The sequence below is a fragment of the Propithecus coquereli genome, unplaced genomic scaffold (genome assembly GCF_000956105.1).
Source record: "Propithecus coquereli isolate 6110/MARCELLA unplaced genomic scaffold, Pcoq_1.0 Scaffold44, whole genome shotgun sequence".
NCBI classification, from domain to species: Eukaryota; Metazoa; Chordata; class Mammalia; order Primates; family Indriidae; genus Propithecus; species Propithecus coquereli.
In genome coordinates this window covers 5,545,100-5,565,560 of record NW_012150174.1, presented here as the reverse complement: position 1 = coordinate 5,565,560, position 20,461 = coordinate 5,545,100, and the positions used below count along the sequence as shown (strand labels likewise).

At 38.1% G+C, this 20,461-nt stretch overlaps 1 protein-coding gene across 1 annotated transcript in view; it reads right to left on the bottom strand.

Annotated features, from left to right (window-relative positions):
- The window catches only part of RRAS2 (related RAS viral (r-ras) oncogene homolog 2), an 85,674-nt gene extending 66,281 nt beyond the window's left edge, over window positions 1–19,393 (bottom strand). Inside the window, exon 1 of the mRNA XM_012654386.1 lies at window positions 18,963–19,393. Within this exon, the coding sequence (XP_012509840.1) occupies window positions 18,963–19,070 (108 nt within the window). The 5' untranslated portion in view covers window positions 19,071–19,393. The remainder of the gene's footprint in view (window positions 1–18,962) is intronic.
- Window positions 19,394–20,461: the final 1,068 nt, after the last annotated feature.

Here is a 20,461-nt window from a genome sequence, read left to right as displayed (position 1 = left end):
ATTAGCCAGGCATAGTTGTGCCTGCCTATACTCCTAGCTACTTGGGATGCTGAGGCCAGAGGATCCCTTCAGCCCAGGAGTTTGAGGTTGCAGTGAGCTATGATGACACCATCACACTCCAGCCCAGGCAAAAAAGTGAGATCCTGTAAGGAAAGGAAAAGAAAGGAAAAAGGAAAGGAAAAGAATAGCAATATATTGCAGGGTTTACACCATACATAGAATTAAAATTATGACAACAAGAAGATAAAGTATAGGAGGGGGAAAATGGAAGTATATTGTTGCAGGGTTTTACATTATATGGGAAGGAAATTATTTGAAGATAGACTAATAAGTGACCTATGATCGCACCACTGCACTCCAGCCAGGGCGACACAGCGAGACCCATTCTCAAAAAACAAAATAAAATTTACCAGAGGCCATTGGTTTGGACTGAGCTCCTGCACTAGGCCCAACAGTCCAAACCAAAATGAAAGTTATTCATGCTGAATGGCACTCCCACTCCCAGGCAAAAGTTATTTATCTGACCTTCCTAGAAATCAGGAGAGTAAGAGATAATAGTCAAATCCCCAAAAAGGCCAGTTTTTGCAGGCAAGATAAGGAAGTCCCCTCTGCTTTAATCATTCTGAAGACAAGAAAAAGACCGATCTGATTTTTGTCCTATTTCTGCTTTCTTCAGCCCTTTTTTGCCCCGAACGCCAATCTTCTTTGCTCAGCTCATCAGAACAGTCACTCTATTTTATAAAATGAGGCATTGATTGATTCTAGGATCAAAAATAAAAGTTACTTAGATCCTTAAACTAAATTTATTGTAAATTTGTCTTTTGGCACCTCTAATTGAAATTTAACATTTCCTTCAACAAAGTACTACAGCAGTGCTTTTGATTATCACTAACAGAAATCAGATGTTTTCATATAATAGTTGTTACAGATAAGTCAGAATAACATTTACACTCAATGAGTTAAAAAGGAAAAATTTTGTTTTTAATATTTTGATATCAGTATTTAAATGTATTGGCTTCCTTTATAACCACACAAATCTTATTTTACAGATTTAAAAACAGTATTCTGAGAAATCCACAGGTTTTACCAAACTGCCAAGAGCCCTCTGCACAAAAAAGGTTAAGAACTCCTGCATGTGGAACAGTTTCCAAATTTTGTCTATCGCAAAATCTTAATAGATCACAGCTTCTACTTGTCACTGGAATGAGAAGAACAGCTCTGCTTTTGAGAAGACACCAGGAAAAAAAATACCTATAAAATAAAACCATGCCAGAAGCAAAATACTTTTTCAAATTCTCAAAAATCAATACCAGAAGAACCCAGCCCTTAAAGCACAGTGAGAATCTATTCAAAATCAAAGGAACCCCAATTTGAACCATGAGTTACTTCCTAGGTAATCCCCCAAAAAGGAGATAATCCAAATCTCTAAACTCAAGAACAAGCGCATTTATTCTACCTTCCCCAACCTTCCACCTCTTACATACCCTACCCACTTCCTCTTAAACTTACCTTATCACCTGTAAATCGAAATATTCCCTTAAATCACGTTTTTAAGAATTTATTTATTGGGGAAATTAGCAATATTTAAATGTATATCTTGTTCTGGTTGGAAGAACATAGGACTCCTTTTATCTCTCCCATCTACCTCTCCAAAAAGCAGAAGTACCCGAAAAAAAAAAAAAAAAAAAAAAAAAAAAAAACACATTTTTTCTAATCTCATTATCATCCAAACTTGGAAATAAGATTTCTTTCATTAACAAAACCACCAAAGGGGTGGTAGCACCCTTAATATTTCTAAAATAATCCCACCCCTTCCTCAAAAAAGTCAACTCTTGATGAAAATGTTCTCAGTCCAAAAGTAATCAATTTTATAAATGAATAAAACTCATGAGAGCAAAGAAAGTCAATAGCATATAGCATAGAGCACAGGTCTAGTATACAATACTCTAGATTTTCTTTTAATCTTTACTCACGCCAACTTAAAACCACATTATGTGAACATTCACTATGTACACCTACAAAGAGTGTTAAGAATCTGGTGCTGGGAAAAGTTAAAGGCATCATTTCTTCATACAAGAAATTTAAGGCAAAATTAATCATCAGTTCCTGTAACCACCAATATGAAATCAGATACCATGCTCTGCAGAAAACTTCAGAAACCATGTACAGTAATTTTAAAAGCAAATCCCAACACACACACTTATATACACACATTCACATAAAACAGTTTTACCCAAACACTCAAATAAGAACTTTTCATTGTAATAAGAATTGTACTCAAGTTGTTTGAGTAGACAAGGACAAAAAAAAGTTTCCCACCCTGAAGGAAAACCCCTGAAGAACACACTTGTGTCTTGTCAACCAGTTCAAGATACCTTTAACACCAAATGAATGGCTAAAAGTTTCCATTTGTCTACATATTTAAGTCAATTCAGAGTACATTCTCTGTTCTTAATTAACTATAAAATATCTCAGATGTTATGAAGAAAAAATATAAAGAATATGTATACTCACCTGCCAACTTAGGAAATAAAACATGACTAATATGATTGAAGACTCTTGTATGGCTCTTGATAATCATATTCCCCTCTTTCCTCCCCCAACCCCAAGAGGTAATCAATACGCTGACTTTAGTGTCTATTATTCTCAAGCATGTATACAACACTGATGTCTGTAGAATGAATAACTCAGTCTTCCTAAGCTACATTTTAGAGAGAGGATACCACTGCAAATATTTGGCTCCTTACTAGCTTTTATCAGGAGCCAACATTAGTAGTTTCAGCGGAAACACATCAAGTCATCAAATGTGCTTTTTGTAAAACCTCACTTACTCTTCCCTCTCTTCCTCCTCCCAGTGTTCTTCCCGGATTCATACTGATAACTTAGTCACATACAGAGAATTTCATTCAAACAAGAATATCACTGTTTTCAGCTCCTCTCTTTAAGTCTTGGCATTTTTGTTCAAATTTAACATTAATAAGTGAGGAAAACTAGGTTAAATCTCAGCTTCACTGTTTGCTATAAGACTTTCAGCAAATCCCTCCTCCCCAGCCTCCATTTCTCCTCATATGTGGAATGAAAATAATGACCATGACAAGGCCATGTTGCCTTCCAATCATAAAGGTTTGTAACTGTCATAAAATGAAATCATGTATCCAAAAACTAAAGAATTACACAAATGTAAAACATCACAAAAGTAAATGCTAGTTATTATAAAAATCTTAAAAAAAGTTAAACTGCACCCAAATTAACTCATTAAGTAACCTAATGCTTTCACTATACAACTTAAAATAACAATGTTGAAATAACACTTCATACTTTCAGTCTGTTTATAATGAAATACAGTCATGCGCAAATAATGATGTTTAGGTCAAGGACGGACTGAATAAACGAACAGTGGCCCCCAAAAATTATAATAGAGCTGAAAATTTTCCATCAACTAGTGACAACTTGATCATGATCCTATGTAGACCTAGGCATGTATGTGTTTACGCCTTAGTTTTGAAAAATTTTTAAAATAAAAATAAATTTTAAAAATAGGAAAAAAGCATACAGAATAAGGATATAAAGAAAGCAAATATTTTTGTACAGCTGTACAATGTGCTTTAAGCTAAGAGTTATTATAAAATGAGTCAAGAAGTTAAAAAAATTAAAAAGTTTACAAAGTAAAAAAGTTACAGTAGGCTAAGGTTAATTTATTATTGAAGAAAAATATTGTTTTACAAATTTAACACAGCCTAAGTGTACAGTGTTAAAGTCTACAGTAGTGTACAGTAAGGTCCTAGGGCTAGGCCTTCACATTCACTCACCACTCACTCACTGACTCACCCAGAGCAACTTCCAGTCCTGCAAGTTCCATTTGTGGTAAGTGCCCTACACAGGTGTACCATTTTTTATCTTTTATACCTTTTTTTTTTTTTTACCTGTCTCTTCTATGTTTCGATATATGTTTAGATACACAAATACCTACCATTGTGTTACAATGGCCTAAAGTATTCAGCACAGTAACATGCTGTATATAGCCTAGGAGCAACAGGCCATACCACACAGTCTGGGTGTGTAGTAGGCTATACTATCTGGATTTGCGTAAGTACACTCTACAGTGTTTGCAGAGTGACAAAATTGCCTAACAAATTTCTCAGAACGGATCTCCATCATTAAGTGACACATGACTATAATATCTACGAATAAATAATTTGTTCTCAATTCCACAATGAATCAAGATTCTCACTTCTTTAGAGATTATGATACGATCAGAAACTTTGTGAAACCCTCCCAAGGAAGTTATACATACATCATGTTTTTAAAGGTAATAAACATTATTAGATTGAATTTTTTCTTCTTCTCTTCTGTTTTAAGCAGTTTAGAAAATTGCAATGAATGATAAGACTTATTTATTAATAGACTATTGTGAAAATGAGTCCCCTACCCCAATCCCCATCCCACCAAAGAAACCAATACCACTTTATCTTCCACCTTGGGAAAAGGCATTATCTACATGGGAAGAACATGCCCCCAGTGAAAGTAAGCATACTTCTACTATAAGCTTAAGCAATGAGACATTTATACATTGTACAGAAAGAAGAATGAAGATAGGTTTTTTAAAACCCTAAAGGGGAAAAAAGGACAAACTAGATATAACAATTTAACTTTTTAAAACTCAAACTCATTTGCCATAGGACTTTAGAACCGGAAAGTTCCTCAGATATTAATCTATTTTAGCCTCTTCATTTTAAAGATGAAGAAACTAAGGCCAAGAAAGTATAGGTACTTGTACTGAATAAAGAAAACATAGTAACTGGGGGCTTTTCCTTCTAAAGAAGAGTATATAATACAAGTGTTCTTTGAGGACATAAAAAAAAATTCATGTCCCCAAATGCAAACTGGAAGCAGCAAGTGTAACAAGGACACAAGGAAGGGAGTGCAGGTGGGAGGGAGACAAGATGAGCAAAGAGAAAGAGATGACATAACCCCAAAGTATAAAAAATAACTAGGTTATGGCCGGGCTCGGTGGCTCACACCTGTAATCCTAGCACTCTGGAAGGCAGAGGCAGGAGGATCACTTGAGCCCAGGAGTTTTTGTTGCTGTGGGCTAGGCTGACACCTTATTTTGCCTTAAGACTAAGAAGACATGACAAATGAATGCAACAAGCAATCCTAAATTGAATCCTGAACCAGAAAATTTTTTTCCTTTTGCTATAAAGGACATTAGGGAACAATTGGTAAAATCTGAGTAATGTTAAATTAGATAATTGTATTGTAATTGCCTGATTTTAATAACTATACTAAGGTTATACAAAAAACTCTTCTTTAGAAAATAAACACTGACAGAATTCTGCAACTTATTCTCAAAAGGTTTAGGAAAAAAAAAATGCACATGATACCATGGGAGCGCATGGGAGGAGCACCTAGCCCAATCTGGATATTCCCTCAGAAAAGGCTTCCTGGAGATGAAATCTGTGCCACTGCTAGAAAGATAACTAAGAATATATCAGGTAAAAGGGCATACTGGGACTCTCTAAATATGTATATATATGTATATTATGTATCAATAAAAATTAAAAATAAAATGAAAACGTTTTTAAAAGGCATACTTGGTAAAGGATATAGCTTCAGAAGAGTGATGGATGTACATCTCACACAGATTGTGACTAAGTTTGATCAGATTGTGTTTCTCCAAACATAGAAGCTTAAATAGACTGCGCGAGAGTAGGACTTTCAAATAGATATGGGGCAGGTGAGGCACTGGAATTCTGGAGATGGGAGTCAGTCTGGGGCTGCCCCATCGGGGAAGGGCAGTAGCCAGAGCAGCATTTGTAGAAGCGATAGGAAATGGATCACAGGGAGGCAGGAGGAGGGTGCACAAAGGGAGGCCAAAGAATGTTTTTAACAAAACTTCACTTCCTATTCAACCCCAGCTCTCCTAATTTCAATTTAAAAGGGAAATGCTTCCTGAACCTAACCACCTGTTGAAAAGAAAGAAAATTTACCTAATGACTTGATTAGTAAGGTAGCTTGTTAAATAAAATTTGATTTGGGCAAGGTAGTACCGTGTAGTCCTTAGGAGCTTCTTACTCAAAAAATGTGAATTCAAGTCAAATCTCAGTCATTACTATGGACCTTCAGTAACTTATTTAACTTTAAGCCTCATTTTCCATAGCTGTAACTTGGAAATAATAAAGTAATTGTAAAGATTAAATAAGGCAATGCTTGTAAAGCTTTTAGTATGGTGCCTGATGCACAGAATATGTTCAATATATATTAGTCATTATTAATTCAAAGTATACTAATGGGTACCTACTCCTAATTTAAAAACAAAACTTGAAAAGAAACACTTAGTATTATAATGAGTTACTGCACAGGACAGGAAAACGAACTGAAGTCCAACCAACCAACTACCCTATCAAAAATGCAAACCAACGTCTATCTACACAGTTTCTACACAAGCTATATAAACACAATATTATGGCTTTTTATTTTATAATTCTACCGAAACTTATTAATACAAACTCAAGGTTAAAATTAAGAAACTAGAAGATGCCAGTTTCATTATCCAGATACCAGCTACTTGTTTGGGGGACAGCATTAATGTTTGGTGCCCATTTCGATGTTAATCACTTAACTTGTCTCGCATAAATATTTCACAACTACAACTTTAACTCTCAACAAAAAAGTATACATACAAGGCTTAAATCTATTGCACATTATTCATTTAGGCATCATTCTAAGTAAATAGCTATTGATAGGTATAAAATGAAAAGTCATTAATTACTAGGGTGCATTTTAAGTAATAAAGTACAGAATATTACAAGAAGTTCTGTTTTTAAAAAAAAAGGAATGTGGGGTATTTTGTGACAGGCCAGTAGGACAGCTGGAACAAAGCTGTTGGAGCAACAGCTGTGCACCATGTACTGTTCATCTAAAACCACAAACTAAAGTAACCCATGTCAGACAACTTCATTCGACTAATCAGCTCAGCCAATGGCTTCTTCCTGCAACTCTCTGCTACAGAAAAATATACACTAAATCCATAGTTTGCAATGATTTGAGAAAGGAGAAAAAAATAAATACAATAGTCTGTGTCTCTAAATAAAAAATTAAAAACTGAAAATCACAATCTGATAGTTTAACAGAAGACAAAGTTTTCCACACTGTTTTCACATCTACTGAAATTATGATCATAGAAACTCTCTGGCTTCCTAATGGTAAGGAAATAAGCAAGACTGAAACTTAAATGAAGTAAGAATCATAAATATGCAACCTTACCATTCCTACTCCATTCTCAGCTTTTGATTGAATGAAAAGTGCTTTATCATAAAACACTGTTGTGGTTACTAGAAATTTTTAACAGTAAATCACTTGATAATCAAAAAATAGTTCATTTAAACCAAGTTGGCATGGAAATTCCATGCTAATATCTGAATATAATTCATGTAGTCTGCAAGCATCATTAAATTTTCAGAGACTTATATCACTGTTTTACATTTTATTTCCATTTTTTAATCCAAAAATCCACAAACTCCTCTCTAACCTTAAATTCACTCCTTCCTCAGTTTCAGCAAGATCCACGCCTATGAGCGCTTGTGCACAAGCATATCACATGCATAAGGCAAATTTCCCTCTTATTTAGTTGACACATTTTAATTCCAGAGGCAAAGGGACAAAATTACAAATTTAATAGTCACATATCTTTTTCACATGATTTCTGAAACTTTAATGTTAGCTCTATCACGAATCTTCTTTTGCAGTTTGACTACCTGCTTACTATTCTTCTCCTTTTCAGTTAACAAGTTGCTCACAATTAATCTCAACTTCATGTCATCACTTAACTAAAAACAAAGATTAGGAGAAAATCCACCAGGAAATAATACAAAAATAATAACTTGTAAGACCTTACTCTGAGACTGTTTTACATTTCCTGAGTCAGAATTTCCAGAGAGAAATTAAAAGAGGACTGTCTCCTCCAGAGACTATTTTGGATAAAACTGAATGCTATGGATCGACTAACTGTTCAAACTTCTAAAATTCAACATTTAAATGAGCATATGCCACACATAATCTTTTTAATTACAGAGAAACTCTGAAATCCAAAATGAAAGCCAGTTTGTTTTCTTCAGTAACTAGCCACTATGGACCCACAATAGATACAACTCATCTTTCCTAAGGCCTCTTTTTCCCAACTATTTCCTATGTTCTATTTAAGACCTAATACTAACAATGAATAAATATTAACAAATATTTTGCTATGTGCTTTGTTCTATGTAACAAAGGTATTCCTGGTCTATTAATTCTCAAAATCTAAATACGAAGAATAAATGTACAAACAAAAACAACTATGGGGCACAGATTCAGGCAAAGCATCCCAGATTTATAAAGTCCTCTACTAAAATACTTGTTTATATTCCAGAGCTTATAGGCCTTAAAATAATGTCAAGGTGAACCAGACACAGAATCACTGTCCAGTCCAAAACCCTCATTTGAGAAAACACACACACAAATATCACCCCAGAAAGAAAAAATATATATTCATCCACACAAAGAAAAAACACTCCCCTGGAAAAAGCTGTTTCATTAAACAGTATCAAGGTTTAAAAAAATACCAGTTTTGTAGCCTTAAGAAAAGGCAAAAGAATATTGCCATTGCTTAACATCAGACTGAAAAATTAAGGTCATTAAATCTGTTTTGGAGACTGATTACATGGACATCCAGAAAATTTCATCCATGATGGATAATGCAAATTTGACAAATCTTCCTAGAATGGAGAGGATCTTATCCTTTTCACTGATTAACTTAAAACCATATGGTATAAAGATTACAGAGAATCAATGAACAAATAATAGCTATTTCAGAAGATAGCTGAAAAAATAAATACAAAAATGGAGAAGAAAGTCTTCTCAGATGTGAGAGTATTTCATCATTTCCCTGGAAAAACTAGTGAACAAAAAAAACCTTCTAGTCATATCCTGATAAATGTTTCCATTTCCAATAACAAGAGAATGCTGCAAACCTACAACTAGAAAAGTTAATTCTGCAAAATAGAAACTTGAGACCACTCAGAGAAAGACAGATAAAGCAGCACTTCCACTGTTTTAATACAAAAATGTTGGGACCCAATAATTTTATACCCAGCAAAATCATCATTTATCATGCAAAAGTAAATATAGGCCGGGCGCAGTGGCTCACGCCTGTGTGAGAGGCCAAGGCGGGTGGATTGTTTGAGCTCAGGAGTTCGAAACCAGCCTGAGCAAGAGCGAGACCCCGTCTCTACTAAAAATAGAAAGAAATTAATCGGACAACTAAAAATATATAGAAAAAATTAGCCGGGCATGGTGGCGCATGCCTGTAGTCCCAGCTACTCGGGAGGCTGAGGCAGAAGGATTGCTTGAGCCCAGGAGTTTGAGGTTGCTGTGAGCTAGGCTGACGCCATGGCACTCACTCTAGCCTGGGCAACAAAAGCAAGACTCTGTCTCAAAAAAAAAAAAACAAAAACAAAAACAAAAGTAAATATAATCTTAGATATCTTTTCAGTAAAAAGTACTCAAAAGTGTTCTTAAATCACAATTCATTTCTCCATCTGAAAATGGGGAAAAGGAAAAAAGTCACAATTCAAAATAAAAACTAGCTGTACAACATGGTGACTACAGTTAGTAAAAATATACTGTATTCTTGAAAAATGCTAATAGTGGATGTTAAGTATTCTCACCACAAAAATAACTATGTGACATAATGCATATATTAGCTATAGTCATTCCACAATGTACATATACTTGAAAACATCACGTTGTACATGATAAATACATAGTTTCGCCTGTCGATTTAACAATTTTAAAAACAGTAAAAAATTAAAACTAGCTGTTGATAAGGATTGCTTATAAGCACTGAAACCAGATAGAATGATAGAAATGGCAAATAAAGCAATAACCCTCAACGACGCTACTATAATAAAATAGAACGTAGAAGACAAAAGAAAAAACTTTTAAAAATACTGCTATCTCACACCCTTTTGGTTGTTTTAAATAAGGACAATAAATTTATGAAAAGGGTGGGTAGTAACAGAGCAAACAAAACTGCTAAACTCCCCATTTTCCATAACTGGGAATAAAACACTATTATTCTGATTATCTAATTAAGTATGTTTAATGTAAATAATTTTAAGGTAAATCCAGTAGAAAAGAGAATTTACTTTCCAAAAACCACCACAGAATACAGAAAAAAACAAAATACATCTACATAGCAAAAGACACACTTGTTTCAAAGGGAGGAAATTATTATGCTTAAGATTTGAGTTCAGGGCTGGGCGCGGTGGCTCACGCCTGCAATCCTAGCTCTCTGGGAGGCCAAGGCCGGCGGGCGGATTGTTTGAGCTCAGGAGTTGGAGACCAGCCTGAGCAAGAGCGAGACCCCGTCTCTACTAAAAATAGAAAGAAATTAATTGGACAACTAAAAATATATAGAAAAAATTAGCCAGGCATGGTGGCGCATGCCTGTAGTCCCAGCTACTCAGGAGGCTGAGGCAGGAGGATCGCTTGAGCCCAGAGTTTGGGGTTGCTGTGAGCTAGGATGACACCACAGCACTCTAGCCCAGGCAAGAGAGTGAGACTCTGTCTCAAAAAAAAAAAAAAAAAAAGATTTGAGTTCATGGCCAAAACCTATACTGGCCTAACCTAAATTTATCAACCTTTGTCTCCCAAGACATCCGGCTCCAAAATTAAGAAGAAATTTTCTCTTTAAATGGAAAGTTGGTCCCTTTTATGCCTCTATGTGGTTCCTTTAGGTTTAATTTCATTCAATGCCAAGCTAAGGTGATTACAAAGACCAGTCTTATTAGCATTACTGAGTAAAACAAACTGCTAATTATCACTACCTAAAACAATATCAAATATGTTAACTTGGATCACACAAGCACATGGTATTAGCCAGGTTTCTCCCTGTAAAGTTATTATCTCCCCTTGATAAGTAATAAATATGTTAACATCCAGCTACTCTCGAACTTTCACCCACTAGTTTTAATATCCATTTATGATTCTAACTTAAATCAACTGTTACTACTGCCAAAAGATTTTCTAATTCTATCCTGTCCTCTATGTTCGTTCATTAGTATCAGAATTCTACATTAAGAACTTCTCCCCATGCAAGAACTGATAGGTAACGTAAGCTGGGGCGGCAGGGGCGGGAGAACGACTTCTAATCAATTTATCTATCCTTGATCTTTACTTTATTTATGGGCAATTATTTTCTTACTTATTTCAATGATTTGTCCTAGAGTTAGCCAACAGGAGTTCTTCCAGGTAGGCTCCTATATCTCTTTGACGCATCCCCATTATTCCATTTTTTGAGTACTACCTTATTTTCTGATACCACGAGATGCTCCAAACTCACCTTGTACTTTTTCCTGCCCCCACCTGGAATCAGCCATTTCTCTAAGGTTCCTTCTAGTAAAAAATGGTATTTAGGAAGTCCACTTGCTCAAGGCTTCTTGGGCGTGGCTCCGGGTTAAAAAATAAGGGGGGAAATGGTATTTAGAAACCTAGATCTGGAACTAGGTGCTCTCCCCATTGCTAGGTGATCTCATTGCTAAAGAAGTGTCAATTGGCCCTTTCAGCAGACAGAACTGGAAAAAAAGATGTATAGATGTGTGCACGTGTGTCTACACACATCTATATCTGTACACTTTTAAAACTCTTAGTTTATACCAATATCTTCAATTTCACTCAAACATCATAGTTCATTCAAACATTTGCCTTTCCTACATTTACGACTCCCTTTTCAAACAGTGAGAAACTAGCTCCCATTTTCCACAATGTTTATTTGCTTAATTCTAATATAGAAAACTGCTTCAAAATTGCAAACCCATGCCTCTGTGACAAAAACAAGAAACAAAACAAAAAAACTCTACTACTAACTAGCATTAATGTTTGTTTTGAGTTCTTTTTGTCTTTATCCTGAGAGCACAGTCCAAATACTGGGTTCAAAAGTTACCGAAAGCAGATTTTTTTCACCCCTTCAGTGTAGTTGTGTTTTTCATTTGAAATAAGGTTTAGATCATTTGTTTGTTTGTATTCCACTTTAAGGTGGAGGTGGGTTTTTTCCCCTTTACCACTTGGTTTTATTAGTATGTTTGCTATTTATATTTACTCAGTGTGTAAAACATTAACATAGTTCCAAAAGTCAGAAAGGTATCCTCAGAAGGGTCATTGCCCCCATTCTCTCTATCCCTTCCACTTTATTCCTACCCAGCCTCTCTAGGTAATCAATCTCATCAATCTTTATTTTTCTTATGTTTTGTTTTTGTCCCAGGGAGCAAATACATATATATTTTCTTATTTTTCCTTCTTTTCGTAAGAAAAGATAGATACTTTTGTGTAAGATGCAGTAGATACATCTGCACTTTACTTTTTTCACATAACAATATATCCTACAAAGCACTCCCCATCAGTTCTTCAAGCCCTTTCTCCTTCTTTTTAACAGCTGTATAATGATGCACCATTGAGTTCTCCTCTTGTGTAGGTTGCTTCTAATTGTTATAATTACAAACAATGCTGTAACCTTGTGCCTATATATTTTCATACTGTTGGAAGTGTATCTTCAGGGTAAATTCCTAGATTTGGGATTGTTGAGTCAAAAGGTAAGCACAAAGATAGTCAAATCAACATCAATGGTATGTCTCCTAATATTAATATGCTGCACTAAGAACACATCATTTCAGTGTTATTCCTGCCCCTCCAAAAAAATTCATAACCTGAATCTAATCATGAAGAAACATCAAACTCTATTTGAGAGAACTCTACAAATAACTAGTTTGTACTCTTTAAAAATGTCTATGTCATAAAATACAGAGACTAAAGAACCGTTCCAAACTAAAGACATGAAAACAATGAATTGTATAATGTAAGATTTTCACCAGCTATAAAGGGTATTATAGGGACAACTGGCAAAATCCAAAAAAATTCTACAGATCAGACAATAGTAATACATCAATGTTAATTTCTGGGTTTGGTTATTACATTATGTTTATATAACACCCTTGTTTTTAGCAAATAAAGAGGTATTCAAGGATAAGGGTAGCATTCTGTCTTCAATTTACACTCAAATGATTAAAAAAACTGCATAGATATTGGCGGGAATAAACATGGTAAAATGTTAGCATTTGGGAAATCTGAATAAAGTTTTTTTAAAAAGCAACATCAGATGTCATTTTGACACTTACATTCACATTTCTAGGGCTGAACATTTACTTACATGTATAATGAGCTTTCTCCTAAAAAAAAGAAATCACCATATGAGTTGACAGTAAGGCAGATAGCAATATTAAACTACTAATATATACCAACAATAAATTGGCTAAAATATTTTTAAGTTATGGTTTAACGCTATTAACTGATAAAGAATCACATGGCTTTTATAAAACATTAAAAATAAAAAAATTTACAAGACATCAAGGAACCCAGTCTAATTGAGTAGTAACACCATTTTAGCCATTTTCTATTTCCCTGCATCTTTGGGACACATTTTCCTTTGCAAAACAGAAATAAATCAAAGGCCTACCAAGGACATTAGTTTAAACTAAGTTTCAATCTCAAACACACTCAGCAGCTCTACCCAAAGTAATTCAAGATCAAGGTCTTTCAAGAAGATTCAATAACTATTAAAACTCTACACTTCCTACAGGCAGAGTGAAAATCTCTTACTCATTACCACTTTTCAGAAAGAAAGGCACAGTAGAACTAATACCCTAAAGATCATCTTCCCCCCAAAAAAAGAAATAAATATTCACATGGTATCACAAAATCTGCTTCAATTTTGAGACCAATCTTAATTTGAAAAAGAAACCTTTAAAAAGTTAAAAAGCAATACTGCTTTAAGAAAGTCTCTTTCTCTATCCTTCCCCCAATTTAAAGTTACCACTTTATTTTCCTAACTGAATTAAACAAACTATTTTCATTTCAAAGCTTCAGAAAGACCATGACCTTTCAGCAATACAGATGAATTAAAATCCCATCCCAGTAAGTAGTAGCCTGCCATCTACCAAGGGAAAACAGCATTCTTGACCTATACAACAGAAGTGTCCCCATTAAACTCCTACAACTTCTCCATCCCCAAACAGACACAGACACAGACACACACACACACAGGACAGAACACAGAACAAGGACTTTAAGTCAAGAAAACCCAGGTTAGAATTTCCTCCTGTTTCTCCAGTGACAAAGGCAGTCATCCTCTATAAGAAAATGATCTTCCCCAAGTGTCTCAAAATTTTATCTAGGAATTGCCTGCAGGACCATTTCAACTGTTACTCAAACAAGGAAATCTCCACTATGTACTACCTTTGGGATAGGTGTCTTATTTTTCAGTGCTAACAATTCATTTGTAAATTAATGTGCAACAATAATCAATGCTAACAATTCATTTGTAAATTAATGTAAAACAATAATTTGCATGCTAAAAATAAGTCTAGACGTTACAATTTAAGTAACTTCTAATTAAAGGAAGAGTCTTCAAGATGTACCAATGAAACAGTAATTCAGGAATTTAAACTCACAGCCTTCACAAGTGGATCAATTAACTATTAACACAAACTTCTTGCAATCTCTCCTCAGCTGTGTCCCAGGAAAAAAACAATCAAAAAGCATTCAGCCTGGCCAGGCACGGTGGCTCACGCCTGTAATCCTAGCTCTCTGGGAGGCCGAGGCGGGCGGATTGTTTGAGCTCAGGAGTTCGAAACCAGCCTGAGCAAGAGCGAGACCCCGTCTCTACTAAAAATAGAAAGAAATTAATCGGACAACTAAAAATATATAGAAAAAAATTAGCCGGCCACGGTGGCACATGCCTGTAGTCCCAGCCACTCGGGAGGCTGAGGCAGGAGGATCGCTTGAGCCCAGGAGTTTGAGGTTGCTGTGAGCTAGGCTGACGCCACCGCACCCACTCTAGCCAGGGCAAAAAGAGTGAGACTCTGTCTCAAAAAAAAAAAAAAAAAAAAAAAAGCATTCAGCAAAAGATAAACTCTAGGTAAAAAGCAATGTTTGAGTCAGGTCCAGGCTAATTAACAGATTTTAAGACTGACTAAAATTCAAGATGTGAGAAATCAGCTATCCCCTACCTAGCTCAAAATCTAACAACCCGCTGAATAAAAAGTTAAGATGCTAAAAAAATAGAAACTGGCAATTTTCTCTTAAAATTTGTAAACCATGCATAATCTCTTCTCAGAGATGCCAGACAAAGCATTAACCCAAAAACCCAATGATTACTCCATTATTTCTTAAAATCAACTCTGAACTGATAAGAAGTTTCCCCAGCTCAAAATGTAACCAACATTCATCACCTAAATACCACACAGAAGTGGGGTGGGGAGTATGGGTGGGAGCGGGAATAGAGAGCGGTGAAGACTTAAAATAAGAGAACAGATTATATGTTAAGGAAAAAATTAATAAATTACAAATTTTGTTTTGGAGGAACACCGAGATACAGAAGTAACAGCAGCAAATAAAACCAGATAACAATCATTATTTACTTACTCTGTAGATGGCACTGTATTGAATGATTTGCATGCATTATTTTATTTACTCCAAAAACCCTAAGGGTGCTATTATTCTTTTCCCTTCTCAAATGGGAAAAGGGAGGCTTAGAGAATCTAAGACACTTGACCAAAGACACACAGCTAGTTAAATAAATAAGACAGAATCCTAGAATTACAAAGGTGCAGAGATCTGTTCAACCAACCCCAACATTATATGAAGAAACTGAAGCCATGAAGAGATTAAGAGAGATTAATAGACTATCCAGAGTCACCTAAGTAGGGAGAACTAGCCGCCCAGGTATCCAAATGTCTCGCTCATCCCATCCACTTGTACAAAGTTAAAATCATTTCCTAATTAGCGTTAACTCATCACTTAGGTGTTCTATCTACCAATAGAACTTTACATATTTTTTAAAAAACTATGAGCAACAGAAACAAGGAGATCATGCATTCATAACAACATAATACTTCACGTTGTTATCGTTGATTTTTATGACCTGTTATATTCAATTTTAAAGAGGAAAAGGTACTCAATTTATTACCTTAATTTCCTAATTTAGCAGGTCTTCACATGTAGAGAAGGTAACAACTAAATCTAAGGTCAAAGAAAGGACTAAAGGCATTGTTTTTAAATTCGCCATTCCCAAATTTATTTATAATATTTCTTCTGCTCAAGATTACATAACAGAAATATACTGAAAGGTGTAAAAACAGTGTGGTATTTCAGAACCCTTAAAAATAAATAAAACCATTTTGTGCCATCCTGATCTCCTACAAAGAGAACTGACTCCTGCTTGTTAAAATGATTACTCTGCTGTCTCCTCTCCCACCAGTTACTACTACCCGACAATCACAATGGAATGATTTTAACTTCCCAGGAGTCGGACAATAAATAGCAACTCTATTAAGTGTAGATGATAAAGTTACTTTAGCTCCATAAACTAAAATTAATGTAATAATAATGTTTGCAGCTTTACTATGTACTGTACTAGACACTATTCTGCACCCTTAACATACATTAACTCACTTAATTTTCACAGCTGTATATGGTACATTGTATTAATATTTCCCCAGTTTACAGATGGAGGAAACTGAGGCACAGAGAGTTTAAGTAACTTGCCTAAGATTATATGTTGAGCAAATAGCAGAACTGAGACTTCATCCAGGTGGTCTGGTTCCTGCCTCTCCAGAAAGTCTCCTCAACTTCAGAGGCTATGTTCCTCCCTTTCAATGGCCCCAAGTCACCTGTCAATCCCACTTTCCTCTTTGCTTGCCTCCTCTCTCCGAGCTACAAAAGACTCCCCCGTACTCACTTATGACATTTCTATTCTCCCCACCACCAAGCCTACATAGGGCTTTTGTCAATCCTCACACTGACTTTTCTAAATCTGAATTCCCTTTTTACTTAAGCATGCTACAGAACTGTACACCTACATACTGATAATAGCTACCATTAACTGAGCACATACTATTTGCTATTTGCTATATACAATGCTACAATCTTTCTCATAACCTAAAAGTTATAAAGAACATATAAGACCCATTTTCTTGATGAGAAAATTAAGGCTCAGAGGGGCTGAATACTTTGGCAATGTTCTCACAGCCAATAAATGACAGAATGAAAGACACATACGCTCAACCTGTATAACTCAAACCTCATACTCATTATATGTACATCTTTCTCAAGAATACCTGCTTCCTTTACTTCTTTGATATTATCTAAAGCATCTTAGGTACTACATCATTTGTAAGGGAGATATTTCTTTAACAAATAAATTCTAGAAAATCATTAGAAGATAGCAATTACTGTTGTCATAATGGCTTCTAATACTATTTCCCAAAAACAAAAAGTTCCAGCACCTTAGTTAAATAATTAACTTACAGATGCAAATACATTCAGATGGCCCCTCCCTCAAAAAACCTTAAATATTTGTGGTTTAAATCTTTTAGGTAACACTATCAATACTGGAACCCAGGATTGTTCTCCCACTAACTCAACTGCCCCCCCCCCACACACACACACACACACACTAACCATCAGACTAGTCCCAGAAGAAAGGGTTAGCTATAAATTGTTTTGCTTTGCCATCAGTTAAAGTCTCTCCGCCTCAGGGAAATAACAACATGACAGTATCTCTGATACTGGTAAACTTAAACCAATCTCACCTCTTACTATGATTTTTTTTTAACCCACTAATGAGCATGCTGTAAATGCTTATAACATAAACATCCTCTCTTCCTGGTTACAAAGGTTTCAGCAGTAGTTTTTAATGCCATGGAATATTACAGCAGCAATTACTGCTCATTTACTCAATGTGAAAGGTGACAATCACATATGTTACAATATTCTGTATTTTACAGTCACTATAAACCTTAAGTGAAATGAAATAAAGCTATTCAAGTATCCCAATTAATGACAAATGGATGAAACGGAAGCCAGAATAATATTTCACCATCAGCCCTCTTGATATAGTAAAAATATCTTTGTTAACCTGTTATATCGGGGTACCTTCGTTCTCTTCCAGCATATGCCACACCTAGGTTGACAAAAGCAGAGCGATATCTGTGCTTTCTTTTTAAAAATCCCCCAAAAATATCACTCAAACGTCTCACCAAGAGCAAATTCTAAGAATGAAGAATTCCATCTCCTTTTTCTTCTTTACCACAACCCCTGACTTTCCGCCAGTAGCAACCAGAGAGGGTTGGGGGTGGGGGAAAGGGTGGTTAGAATACAGAACGCACGGCACGACTCGCTGGCCCATCCCAAACTTCACCTTGGCACGGCGAGAAGCAGGAAGGCACCAGGAATTCCTAGGAAATGGTCTCACCCCTACGAGGGAACATTTTTAACTTCCTCGAAGCTATCACTTCCCTGGGGCATTATCACACACTCTCACCCGGACATATTACCTCAGAGATCACTTAGAAGAAAAGCGCAAACACACACAAAGACATACACACTGCTCAAAGCGGGCAGCTCCGGCTCAGGCGGCGCGCAGAGCCGGTAGAGCACGCCGAGCCGCCGCCAAGTTGCCCCCACGATCGCACCGACGGTGCCGGAGGCGGCCGAAGGCTGCTGGAAAAGCAGCGCGCGGGGCTCCAGCCCGACACCCCACGCCCCAGCCCTCGGGGCAGGAAGCCTGGCTCGGCGGCGCTGCCTCTCGCAGAGGGCTCTGGCCTCGGCCAGGGCGATAAGGTGGATCGGTGCTCCCACCCTGCCAGCTCCGCCCTCCCGACCACATTCCTGAGAAGCCCGACTCCCGGGGCGCGTAGCAGGCAGGGGCGCAGAGTCGGCCCCGCGCCCGCCGGCCCCCGGCCGCGGCCCCTGCCCGGGCCCCGGCCCGCGCGGCGCCTTCGGGGCGGGGTCGCGGCGGCCGCCCCGCCACAGGTAACGCGAGCCCCCGCCCGCCGCCGCCCCGGCGCCCCCGGCAGGCCCGCTTCAGGCACCTGGATGAACTGGATGGTGAGCGCCGACTTGCCCACGCCGCCTCCGCCGACCACCACGAGCCGGTACTTCTCCTGGCCGGAGCCGTCCCGCCAGCCGGCCGCGGCCATGGGGACGTCTCCGAGCCCAGCCCGGCCGCGACGAGCCGCCGCCGCCGCCGCCGCCGCCGCCCGCCCTAGGCCCGGCTCCGGGGACGTGTGCGGTCGGCGGACTACGGGCGAGCGGCCGGGCGGGGGTCCCGGGCGCCGGGAGCTGCCGGGAGGACCGGTCCGCGCGACGGCGCGGCGCCGGGGGCTGGCAGGGTCCCGCCCGAGGCACGGAGAAGCGGGGTGACCGCAGCGGCCAGGGGCGGCAGTGGCCGGGGGGCGCGCTCCTCTACGCGTCTCCGCAGCGCCTGCCGAACGCAGCCTCCAGCGCCGCTACAAATGGCCGTCTGGGGGCCGGGCTGCCAGACTGAGGTGCTGCATATGCATGAGGGGGCGGGGCGGGGCGGGGCCGCGCCCGCCTGGGGCTGAGGTTCGGGATTTGACCCAGGCTTCAGACCCCCGCCGACGTGCCGCTGATCCCTGCCAATGAATGTGTGCGTGAAAGAGTGTGGGTGTCAAGTGGGAGTGGGAAGGAGACAGTAAGACAGTGTATGACCATAATTGTGTATGTCAGGGATTGCGTGGATGAAAAATACAGTATGTGACGACGTGTGTGGAAAATAGAGCTGTTGGCATATTAACTCAATTTGTAGGAGAGTAAATATCCTGTTTTAAGAGTACAGATGGTGACCATACTTGTGTGAAAAGCAGTATGTGACAGTGATTGAGGAATAGAACTCTGTCACAGTAATTGAGCGTGTGATGGGTAAGGGGTGGTGACAGTGCCTGAGGGATGGGACAATGCCTGAGCGTGGGGAATAAGTCACAGTGATTGAGCTTGCATGGGCAAGAGTGGATGTGACAGATTTCGTATGTGTCAGTATTGCATATGAGGAGTGTGAGTGTGAGAGATTAATTTGCACTTATAGTGCATAACAGGCACTGTGCTTAATGCTAGAGATGCTTTCATGTACAAAATTGCTCCCTACCCTCAGGGAACTTAGAGTCCAATGAAGGAGACCCATAGGACAACAGGAGAACTATGACATTACGATAAGGGCTATAGGTGTGCCCAGTGGAGAATCACTCACCCAAGAGTCAGGGAAGTCTTCCTAAAAGCCCTAAAGAACAAATAATATAGACAGATGAATAACTGGAAGAAAGGTATTCCAGAGAAAGAAAATAACATATGTAAAAGTCAGAGCTGAGGAGGAAAGAATTGTGTCACCTGATTTTGAATGAGTTGGGGGAGTTTACATGCCGGCGATTATGAATAAAAGGTGATTATGTGTATGGCAGTTCAATCAAATGTAGCAGGCATCACAGCTTTATGTAGGGTGGGAGTAACAAACTAAGAAGTTTGACTACCGTAAGACTGTCATGCTAGAGAGGCCACGTGTAGGCATGCCAGTCAA